Consider the following 12,191-nt stretch of genomic DNA (forward strand, 5'->3'; position numbering starts at 1 on the left):
ATAAAAGATCATAATGAATGGTTTTAGAAGTTATTGTTCAGAGCCCAATGGCCACAGCTTTCCAAATAGCATCCAAGGCGGGGAAATTTACTCAGAGCTCTAGCCGACTCTGAATCCCAGAAGCTCCCGGGCTGTCGGAGCAGTTCAGAGAAGACAGAATCTTCCTGCAGGTGACAGCTGCCAGCCGCCACCCCAAGGCTGAGGGGTCGGCAGAGCGGGTTGCGCCCTCTGATGTGCTCACCCAGTCTGTGATGGCCAAGACCCTCTGCCATCCTGGGGAACCAGTGCCCCAGGCCGAGGGCTTCAGCAGCGGCCCCTTTCTTGTGACCCCTCCTGACCCCTCAGGGGCTGCACCCATAACTCGGTGTGGCTGTTACGAGAATCACGCTGATCAGCCGCTCCGCCCTCCCTCCTCCTGGGCTGGCCGGAGCCGTGGGCCCTGCAGCTGCCCACAGGGAAGACGCAGCACCTCCCGGGCCGGGTGGGCGGTGCATCTGCATCGTTTGCTCAGCATATTCAGTACCCCTACGAGACAAACATCATAATGGCCTTTAGTTAAGGACTTTTGCCCTAAAAACATAATCCTGTAGCATTGGAAAACTGTTGTTCATTTTCTCACCACCGTCTTCTGACAAGAGTAACTCCAGTTTCTGGGTTGTGAAGCCTTTTCCTTCCAAACCTACACAGTTCCTTTGGCAAAAACCCTGCCTAGCTTTTCTTTTGGTTGAGCGAGCACCAGGCTTTTTTTCTGCAAAGGCAGAAACCAATACCTTCTCTGCCCTGAAACCCAGACCTCGAGGCCTGGCCGGAACTCACTACTGGGGGTCTCTGGAGCTGCATGCGGGGCTCGTAAGGACTCTTTCAGCTTCTCGATGCCTTGGAAAAAAGGAAGGAAACTGTAGTTCTAGGTACCCAAGAAGGTGAGGTGGGAGGATTGCTTGAGCCCAAGAGTTCGAGGCCAGCATGGGCAACATAGCGAAACCCCATCTTTAAGAAACATTAAAAAATAAACCAAGGGAGAAGCAGTTGCTATGGCCCGTCCTGTGAACACCAATGATGCCGCAGTGCAGCCGGCCGCAGTGTGTGCGGCTGAGAGGCCTGGCCAGGCCTGGGGTGCAGGGGCCGCCACTGTTCTGTGGCCTCCCAGGCGCCGGGCAGTGCCCCAGTTTCTGGGCTCGGGTCTCCGGGCTCCTCTTTCCTCCAAAGGCAATAGTTCTGGCTCCCAGATTCCGAACGAAGTAGAGAGGTCAGGACTTGACACCAGCTCTCCCGCAGAATCCCGTGTTCAGGTGTGGAGAGCACAGGCGGCCTGCGGGGCTTCTGGCTCTGCTGCTGGCCGGGGCCCCCAGCTCCTCCTCTGGGTGAGCAGGGAGCTTCCCACAGCTGCACCAGGGCCGGCTCCAGGCTCCGCGGGGCTGTGCTCCTTTCTCCCCCTCCCCTCCCTTGCATTAGTCCATCCTGGATCCATTTCTATGGTAACTCATTTTCAAAACCGTAAAAAATGTCACCGTATCTAGCAGAGTCGTGAAAAGTGGTCCCATCTAGCCCAGGCCTCTGATCTGCGTTCCTGCCAGCGCTCTCGGGATGAGGCTGTTTCTGCGGGAAGAGTCCTCTCAGGCCACCAGAGTCCCGAGCAGAATTAACTCCCGCCTCGCCTCAGCACGGGTGTGCTTGGACTCTGGCCGAGACGCAGGGTTTCGGGAGGGAAGGCGGGTGGAGCACACAGCAGCGTGGTCCCCCATGGGACTGCACTCTAGCTGGGAGCTGGGGCTGGACGGAAGAGCGTGGGAGTGACATGGTGTGGGGCCACATGCATGGGTGTCTGGGGGTGAGGAGGGCACCTCAGGCTGGGTCCCGGGACATGTGGACACAGGCCACAGACCGTCTCCAGCCATCCTTCCATCCTGAGCAGCTCCACGGCCACTTGTGGCCGTCAGGAACACAGATAAGTGCAGAGGGCAGATGCATGGGCTGGGGGCCGGGACAGGTGAGGCCTGTGTCCACACATCCATGCGTTAGCAAGAAACAACTTTATAGGACTGTGGTGGTAAAAATGGCGACATCATGCTTTGATGTGCTGGGTCAGGCACCTACATGGGGATCCTGGCGGTGGGCCAGGCAACCTCCCAGCAAGACCACCTGGCTCTGAGCTGCACGGATGGCAGAGGGGCTGGGCCAGGGGCCAGCCAGGGGTGCTGCGGGCAGATGCAGTGGAGCGGCTGCTGCTGAGACGGGCGGCGGAGGCTGAAGGAAGGCCTTGAATGTCAGACAATGGTTTGGCCTCTACAGAAAATGAGGCTTTAACGAAGGCTTCACCTGGAGGGCGGTGAGGAGCTGGTGTGAAAGAGGGCCTGCCCAGTTGTGGTCTGCAGAGAGCAAGGCCCAGAGCAATGAGGCCTGGTGGGATGGGGGCACTGGAAACAGGAGGGATTGAGGTAGGGGATTCTTGTGGATGTCAGGCCAGACGAAGGGCTGAGTGAGAAACAAGCAGGATGGAGACATCAAAGAAGATTCTAGAACCTGACACAGTGCTGAGACCTGGGTTCCCATTTAGTTTCACAAACATTTATCCTGCCCCACCAGGGCCAGGCACTGCTGGGGGAACCTGGGCTCCATCAGCGATCAAAGGAAGCCAAGTACCAGCCAAGGGGCTTCACTGCCATGGGGGAGACAGGAAACACGTGATTGAGGGTGTAAGAATGCAAGTGCTCTGGGGAAGGCAGAACAGGGAGGGCGCTGGGGGCGGGGCTTCTGGGGGGCCGGGAAAGATGGGGAGGCGCTGGGGCAGGGCTTCTGGGGCACCAGGAAAGATGGGGAGACATGGACTCTCCAGGTTGCCATGGTCTGAAAGCCTCTGCAGTCTTCACTGAAAGGACTAAAGAGATTGCTGTTCTTTGGCTGAAATGAAAGAAGAAATTGGCTGGAAACAGGGAAGTGCTGCGCAAAGATTCTGTGTAAGTTATGAATTCTAAACACTTAGGTAAGCACGGTGGTTTCCAGGTGGTGTGAGTGACACCTCACTGAATATGAATGAGGCTGGCTTTGCGGGGGCGACTTTGTTTTCTTTCCTTCCTAAACTCCAGCTCATTGTGAAACTCTTTCCTGTCAAATTTCCTAAGATTTGAATGATACACGAATAAAACTCAGTTTTCTCCAGTAAAAAAAAAAAAAGTCAGGAATCAGATTGTATAAGAAGGATGGTGGAATGGGGAGTCCAGCTCCTTCGAGAAGACAGAAAAGAAAGAACCGGCAGAGCAGAAAACTCATGGAGACCAAGCCCCTGTGTCCGGGCCCCAGGCTGCTGTGTGCTTCCCGTCTGGGTGGCCCTCAAATGAAACTGCGATTCTTTGCCCTGTACTCCACCGAGACCAGTACCGAGGATAACAACGGCATTTACTCAGCACAGACAAGAGCTAAGTTTCACACAGGAGTCGGGCGGGGCCTCCACAGTCCCTCTTGCCTGTGGACAGCACCCAGGGCCTCAGGCATGGCACGCGCACAGCAAACAGCAGCCTCAGCAAGTTCAGCCACCTGGAAACTCCACAGCTGTGAACTTTCTGTAGCCTTCGCCAGCAGAAGGGGAGATGCCCACGTGGTATCCAAATGCCCAGGGGGAAAGGGAGGTGCAGTGGGCGTGGGGACCTGCAGACGGAAGCTCTCAGTGGTGCCATGGTGACCCAGCGCCACACTGCCTGGCTTGAGCTTCCTGGATCAACAAAAGGTGCGGTTCTGCACACCTGCAGGCCAGGTGCAACTTTTTATTTTGATTCTTACTTGATGGCCAGATACGTGTGAGTGGAGGGACGAGAGTGAACCGAGAACCCCATGGAGCATGGGCCAGGTAGGGTGGCGGGGCCACCAGGCCCTTGGCAGACGGTCACCAGGTAAGCACCGAGAGGTGATGCTGCTGTCGCTTCCTGTGAAAGAAGGCCAGTCGAGCACAGTGGCTCATGCCTGTAATCCCAGCACTTTGGGAGGCCGAGGCGGGCAGATCACCTGAGGTTGGAAGTTCGAGACCAGCCTGACCAACTTGGAGAAACTTTGTCTCTACTAAAAGTACAAAATTAGCCAGGTGTGGTGGTATGCGCCTGTAATCCCAGCTACTCGGGAGGCTGAGGCAGGAAAATTGCTTGAACCCGGGAGGCAGTGAGCAGAGATCGCGCCGTTAAACCCTAGCTAGGGTGACAAGAGGAAAACTCCATCTCAAAAAAAAAAGGAAGGCCACAGTGAGCACACGGCCCCAGGAGGGCCACAGTGGAAGCAGGGAGACCCGGGAGAGAGCTGCGACCACCAGGCCAGAGCTGCTGGCTCCGGTGGCTGCGAGGCGGGGAGGAGACGGCCACAGATGCCCGGCTGAGAGAAGGATGTGTTGGGGCACAAAGAGGAGTCCCGGACTCCTGCCAGGAGTCAACCTGAGTAAACGCCGGTCCCCTTGGCTGCAGAGGGAGGACGCCCACTTCTGCAGGGAGGGGTGGGAGGTGCCCAGAGCCGATGGTACTGGCTTCGACACAGGTGGCATTGGGTTTGCCTGTTCTGTACTTTTGTGCCCCAGCATGCACAGTGGGGGCACTGTCAAAATATCTGTCCAATCCGTGCGAGAATCCCAAGCCCTCTGACTCACAGGAGTGTCCCTGGAGGCCGGGGTGCGGGCAGGGTGTGCCCTACTGTCAGGCTCTCTGAGCTGAACTCAGCCTTGTTTTTCTATGGCCTGTGTATGGTTCTTATACTTTTTAAGTGGTTGAAAAAAAAATCAAAGGAACAATATTTTGTCATGTGAAGTTACACAAAATTCAAACTTCAGTCCACACGGTTACATAGCAACATGGCCAAGTTCATTCACTTACACGCGGTCTCTGGCTACTTTTGCACCACACTGGCAGTGCTGGGGAAGTGCCAAGAGGCAGTCCCACCTGCAAAGCTCTTTCACAGGAAGAGTTTGCAGACTCCTGCTCTAACCTACACGTGACGGAAGGGAGCTATCACCTTGACCTTGATGAGCGTGAACTGGGGCAGAGGTGGCACTAACCTGCTGGAGGCGCTAGAGAGCTACTCACAGGAGCTGTGGCCGGGGGCAGGGGAAATGTGTAATCAAAACAGAATACAATGAATTTACATTTTCTAGTACTTAAAAAAAATTTTTTTAATACCTTTTTTCATTGTAGATTTATAAGTAGAATTTCTGCAGACAGGTTTTAAAAGACTCTTGCAGGCTAGCCTGGAAACCTAACCACTATATGTAACATTAATTCTATTTAAAAAGTGTATTCCAGTTCAAAACAAACATCTTACAAGTGACGTTAGAATATATTTCATTGGTGACTTGGCAATACCTCGATTTATACTCGAATATACGGAGTCAACTCTGCGCTTTCTGGGCACTTGGCATATTGTAGAGGACAGCCAAATGCACAAAGCTGCAACGTTATTTCTCAATGAAAATTAACAAGTTGGCGTGTCTAGGCTAAGCTGGCGTGTCTGGGTTGTTGTGTAGTGAACCTTTCAGTTCTCCATACCCTGGAGGGCATGGTGCAAGCTCTGGACTCGTTCTATCCAGAGGTGCTCAAGGCAGCAGCTGGCCAAGGCCGGGAGCACACCCACAGGCTTGCCCGGTGGGAACTGCCTTGGCGGATGCCCTGCGTCTGTTTCGGGTCTTTGGGCTCCTGTCATGCGCTGCTGTCATTGTGGCTGGACCGCCATCCCCGGGAACCACAATGGAAGTAGAAAGAAAGCTTGAAGCTGAACACAAGTGAAAAGCCCATCATCAAAACTCACTAGACGGAGACCGTGGGGTGAGCAGGGGTGGGGTGAGCAGGTGCGGGGGGAGCCGGGGCGGGGGGGGGGAGTAGGGGCGGCGGGGGGCGGGGGGAGTGGGGGCAGGGGTGGGGGAAGCCGGGGCAGGGGTCCCGCAGACCTGAACACACACATTAGGAAGGAAGAAAAACTCAAAGTTAATGAGCTGTTTTTATTTTCTGTTTGAGAACTGTAACAGGACAAGAGAGTGAACCTAGAGAAAACAGTAGAAAGGAAACAAAATAAAGTACTGGAATAGAAAAATAAAGATAAAATAATGCAGTAAATCCACAAAGCCTAAAAGTTAGAACTTGAAGACACTAAAGAAATGAACAAACATCTTAGAGGATTAATCAGGAAAAAGGGGAAAAGGCAAATAAACAACAATAGGAATAAACGGGGACATATCTAAAGAGACAGCAGATTGGAAATGACAGTAAGAGCAGCTAAAACAATAAAGAGACAGCAGAGATGAGAGACTCATGAGAATACTGCAGACAGCCTCAAGGGAAAGAATGAGAATACTTAGCTGAAATGAATAAAATCCTAGAAGAATAAAACTTTTTGAAGCTAGCTTATGAAGAAATAGAGAATGTAAATAATCCTATCAGCATTAAAGAAATGGAATACAGAATTCAAACCCACCCTCACAACATTACACTAGCCCAGACAGTTCAGGGGCAAATTCTACTCAGACACCAAAAGAACACATCATCTTTGTCTTATAAAAATTGCCCTCGAGGACAGGGAATGAGGGTGCACTCCTCAGCCAGTTTTTTTGGACAGGGAATGAGGGCACACTCCTGAGCCAGTTTTGTTTTGTTTTGTTTTGTTTTTGTTTTTGTTTTGAGACGGAGTCTCACTCTATTACCCAGGCTGGAGTGCAGTGGCGTGATCTTGGCTCACTGCAACCTCTGCTGCCCGAATTCGAGCAACTCTCCTGCCTCAGCCTCCCAAGTAGCTGGGATTACAGGCACCTGTCACCATGCCCGGAGGAGCCAGTTTTACTAGGCAGGTACAGACTCAATGTCTAAACCAGCTAGGTCAGGACAAGAAAAGTCACAGCCCAACCCACTCGTGAATGCCGATGGGGAGCGCCCAAAGAAATAGCTGGTGAGTGCCCAAAGAAATAGCTGGTGAGCGTAAGGCAGCGATGTCAGGGGACATTACCACGCTGGGTGCCCCCAGAAATGCAAGGATATTTCACAAGAAATTCAATCATGTAATTCCCTACCCTAACAAACAGCCATGCACAGGGTCATTCTGAGATGCAGAAAATACATTCAAAGAAATTAATTCCATTTATCAGGAAAATTCTTAACTAACTAGAATAGAATGGGAATTTGCACTCATAAAAAGAGTGAACCAACGGGAAGGGAATTTCTATAAACTGATACAGAGCACGCACTCAAAAAATCTACAGCAAATGTCGTATCAAAGGTAAAAGGTTAGAAAGGTTTCGTTTACCCTCAAGAGAGAAACACAGATGTCCACTGCCATTCTTTTTTTTTTTTTGAGATGGAGTCTTGCTCTGTTGCCAGGCTGGAGTGCAGTGGTGTGATCTCCACTCACTGCAACCTCCGCCTCCTCGGTTCAAGTGATTCTCCTCCAGTAGCTGGGACTACAGGTGCACACCACCACACCTGGCTAATTTTTTTTTTTAGTAGAGACAGGGTTTCACCATGTTGGCCGGGATGGTCTTGATCTCCTGACCTCGTGATCCGCCCGTCTCGGCCTCCGCCTCCCAAAGTGCTGGGATTACAGGCGTGAGGGACCGTGCCCAGCCCACTGGCATTCTTTCTTTTTTTGCCAGCAACAGGTTTTAAAAAAGATATTACTTAAAATTACAAAAACTGAAAGGTAACGTCATGCCTGTGACCTTTATGCAGAAAGTTAGACTGTCTTGAAGACATAAAGAAGACTTAAGTAAATGGAAAGATACACCCTGTTCAGGAGCAGGAAGACTCATGATGCAAGGAAGTCAGTCATCCCAGGGAAATCCACCAATTCAACGCCATTCAAACAACACCCCAATGAGGCTGCTGTGGACACAGAAAACCCGACTGTAAAATGTATACAGCAGAGCAAAGGGTTAAGAGCGGCCAAGACAATTCTGAGAAACGAACTGAGGAGCAGGCTCAAAGGTGCTACCCCCGCAACTGTGGGGTGTCGGCGCGGCTGTGTGGGGTGTCGGCGCGGCCGTGGGGTGCCGGGGTGGCTATGTGGGGTGTCGGCGTGGCCGTGGGGTGTGTCGGCGCGACGGCGCAGCCGTGTGGGGTGTCGGCGTGGCCGTGGGGTGTCGGCGAGGCCGTGTGGGGTGTTGGCGCAGCCGTGGGGTGCCGGGGTGGCTGTGTGGGGTGTCGGCGTGGCCGTGGGGTGTCAGCGAGGCCGTGTGGGGTGTCGGCGCGGCCGTGGGGTGTGACAGCGCAGCCGTGTGGGGTGTCGGCGCAGCTGTGTGGGGTGTCGGCGCGGCCGTGGGGTGTCGGCGAGGCCGTGTGGGGTGTCGGCGCGGCCGTGGATGGGATGGGTGCTGCTGAGAATGGAGCCCCCACTCAGACCCTAAGGACTGATGGCCAGGGAGACGCTGAGAAGCACTGGCGGGAGGACGGGCTGTCTGATGAACGGTCTGGGGTGGCATAAAGAAAAAATAAAACCTGGATCCCCACCTCACCACAGAGACAAAATGTGGTTCAGGATATACGTAAGACATGAACACAAAAAAGGAAAATTTTAAATTTTGGAAGAAAATGTAGGAGAATACGTTTAGGACATTGAGAAAAGGAAAAACAAGACACAAAAGGCCCAAGTTATAAAGAAAAAGAGAAACTAAAAGATTAAGCTTGTGTGGCACCAAAGGCATCATAAAAAGTCATAGATTAGATGCATTTTCGATGGATATATTCAGCCAGGAATCAGCACCCAGAACTGTGATGAACTCTGATTACAAACTACTCAGAGAAAGACAAACGACACAAGGCGAGTCTGTAAGGCTGCAAGGCTATAACCTCACTGCAATCAAGGCAGATGCAAATTCATGCCACAAGGAGACACCAGGTGTGTCTATCAGACAGGCAAAGGCTGGCCAAGACCGGCGTGGTAGAGAGTTGCGAGATGGGGGCGCCTCTGCTTTAGAACAGAGGATCCTGTGGAAGGCCTGGGGCGACATCTACAAAAGCTGAAGGTGCAGCCACCGTTCACGCAGCAACTTCACTCTGAGGCAAGGTGGCAAGAGGCACTCACGTGTATCCATGCTGAAGAACACGCACCACACACGTGCCCGTTTATGTGTATTGAGCGCCTACTGCGTACCAGGCACTGGGTGTGGACAGGGTGGGAGGAGACAGTGGTTAACAAAGCTGGGTTCCTGCACGTGCGGCTCTCAAGCTCCAGGGGAGAGAGACTGGCCGGGCCAATGAACAAGTTACACGTACAGCACGTCTGCAGTCCACAGTCCTCAGGAGAAAAATAAAGCAGGAAAAGGGAGCAGAGAGTCAGAGGGCAGCTGGGGAAGCCTGATTCCAGGTGGGGCGTGGGGCTGGGGAGGCTTCTGGGAAGGTGCTGCCAGATGGGGGCTCTGAATGAGAGGGGAGCAGCCACCATATGCCGGAGAAGAGCTTCCCCACCGATGCCCAGGCTGGGGGCCGGGTAGGCTGGGGCCCAGCAGAGCTGGGTGCAGCGAGTGAGGGTGTGTTGGACGTGGTGCTCCATGGTGGCAGGGGCTGAATTCTGAGTTTGCTTATTAAAAAAAGGAACAAAAAGGAAGAAGAAACTAGAACCGGCCTCACTGTCCCCAGACAGGAGAATGGATAATGGAGTCACGGCAGATCGCGGAGGTGAAGGAACAAAACCTAGATGACCATCAAAGATACATATTGAAGTCAGAGCCAAAGAAACGGGCTTTGCGGGCCGCGCATCGTGCGACGGAGCCAATAGGAGGTAAAGGCCTCTAAGTGGGCACCACGTGTGTGCCAGGGCTCATGGCCAGGGAGGGAAAGTGTAATGTCACCAGAGGGAATGGGACCGGGGTAGGGTCTGGGGCTCAACCTCTGTAATTCCTTAAGCTGGGAACACAACACACACACACACACACACATGCAGTGCTCTTACATAAGTCCCTGTAAATTTTTACATGGCTAAAATGCTCCTTAACATGAAAAAAGTTCAAGTGAAGCCGGTAAGCCACTCTGGATAATCAGAACAAGAGGAGAGGAGGCTCGTTTGGTTAAGCCCTAAATCTGTTACCAGCAGTGTGAAGATGAACATAGCTACACAATAAGAAAACACGGTGAATTCCTGCTTCTCCTGTTTTACATCAGCAATCCTGGTGGTAGGACCCAGGCACACACCATTCATGGCAGAAAAAGAGAAGAATCTGACCCTTCCGTCAGATTTCCATTTCCAGGCAGTGCTGCGTCAAGCTGCTGTGATGGAGGGAAAGTTGTGTGGAGATTCCGCAGGTGAGCAGGGTGGGGACGACAGCCCCCAGCCCGACCGCAGGGCCCTCCGCCTCTCACTGTGGACACTGTCTGGGGGCCGTCCTGGGCACCAGGGGATGTGAGCAGCTTCCTGGCCTCACCCACTGGGACAAGGAGCACCCCTACTGTACCCCAGTTGCTCGTGGGGGGCAAAACCACCCCCGGCTGAGAACCACCGTTCTGCATCACCAGGGTGTCCAGCACCATGAAGAACTCTCACCCGTCTATGGAAGAAAGATGGAAGGTTCTGGCAGCCTTCCCACCCGGCCAAACTGGCCAGCTCCGATGGCTCCGGAGCGGCCTGTAAAATACTATCCCATCACGACAGTGATGTCAACTTTCCCGCTTGCCCCAGCAAAACGTTCTCACTGCCTCGCAGTCCTGTTGACCTTTATTCTTTCTTTTGAACAGATAGTTTTGACCCCCACTGACCTGATGCAGACACAGGTCCGTGCTGCTCTGTGTGGGGAGGAGACCCTCGGGGCCCCTCGGAAGCAGAAAGGGGCAGGTGGACTCACCGATGAGGGAGTTGAGGGAGGAGTAGGAGCTGGCGCGGCGCATCTTGTCGATGGTCTCGAAGGACAGGATATGCTCCTCATTCTCGGGGCTGCCCAGGGTGCTGCTGGCGCTGCTGCTGGTGCTGAGGTTTCCGGGGGAGAACGCCACCGCGCCACCAGCTGCCCGAGATGCAACGGGGTCAGTGGGGTGCTCCCGGGACCCTCCTTTTGGTCTTACAGTTAATGGCATGACTGGGATACATATTTTCTTCTAAATAAAGCTCAGCACACCCAGGCACAAACACACCCTGGTACACACACACCCTGGCACACACCCTGGCACGCACACACCCTGGCATGTACACACACCTGACATACACACACCCTCATACACACACACCCTGGTGCACACACCCTGGTGCGTACAGACACAACCTGGCGTGTATACACACCGGCACACACACCCTGGCGCACACACCCTGGCGCACACACACCCTCGTACACACACACACCCTGGCACGCACACACCCTTGTGCACACACACCCAGCACACACACACCCTGGCGCACACACACCCCCGGCACACACACACCCTGGCACACACACACCCTGGCACACATGCACCCTGGCGCACACGCACCCTGGTACACACGCACCCTGGCACACACACCCCGGCGCACACACAGGCACAGGCACAGGCACTCACTGATCTCCCTGGGAGCCAAGCTCCCCACCCGCAGACCACAGGTTACTGGGAGACGGGGGCAGGGCACAGCCCTCCAAGGAGCCACCGCCTCAACTGCGGCTGCGCTTGAGCTCCCTGCCGCATTGGTAACGGGCCCGCTGGCTATTCTGGGGGCTGGCCTACGCCTCCTTGCCATGCTCACGTCTGGAAGGGTGACTCATCACCATGTTGGCAGATGGGACTTCAGGGCACACACTTAGACGGAGAAGGGGCAGGGGCAGAGTGGTGCTTACTCAGATACAGTGTTTCAGAAAAAACAACCCCAATCTCTCCCAATCCAATAACCCGCTTTCCAGGATCTTACATTCCTCTGTCAAACTCAGGTTCTGCAAAGATTTGTTGAGGCTCCTGGCTGTGGCGACAGCACGGATGTTTCCATAGGAGCTCACAGAACGAAGTCTGGGGGTGCACGGGCTGTCTCGCACTGGGGTCAAACTCCCTCCCTCTGGGAAAGAAGGAGAAAGACAAATTACAACGGGCTTCCAGGTGGAGGCCAGCGTGTCTTCTGACACTCAGCAGCTGGGACACTCGGTGACGGCAGCTGCTACCTGTGCTGCAACAAACGTCAGAGCAGGGGCTGCACAGCTCAGGGAGACTCAGATGTGAGCGGAGGCTCTGCGGGATAGCACTGGACAAACAACAACCGCTTGTCGCTCTGTGCATATTAAATTACAAAAGACAACA

General features: G+C 53.8%; 1 protein-coding gene across 6 annotated transcripts in view; it reads right to left on the reverse strand.

Moving 5' to 3' along the window:
• The window catches only part of RPTOR (regulatory associated protein of MTOR complex 1), a 422,339-nt gene that overhangs the window by 62,842 nt on the left and 347,306 nt on the right, over positions 1–12,191 (reverse strand). For all 6 annotated transcript variants that reach the window (XM_055389503.2, XM_063705761.1, XM_055389504.2 and 3 more), the window contains 2 exons: positions 11,812–11,952; positions 10,784–10,942 (listed from right to left, as the gene is read on the reverse strand). In XM_055389503.2, the coding sequence (XP_055245478.1) occupies positions 10,784–10,942; positions 11,812–11,952 (300 nt within the window). The remainder of the gene's footprint in view (positions 1–10,783; positions 10,943–11,811; positions 11,953–12,191) is intronic.

The sequence above is a fragment of the Gorilla gorilla genome, chromosome 4 (genome assembly GCF_029281585.2).
Source record: "Gorilla gorilla gorilla isolate KB3781 chromosome 4, NHGRI_mGorGor1-v2.1_pri, whole genome shotgun sequence".
NCBI classification, from domain to species: Eukaryota; Metazoa; Chordata; class Mammalia; order Primates; family Hominidae; genus Gorilla; species Gorilla gorilla.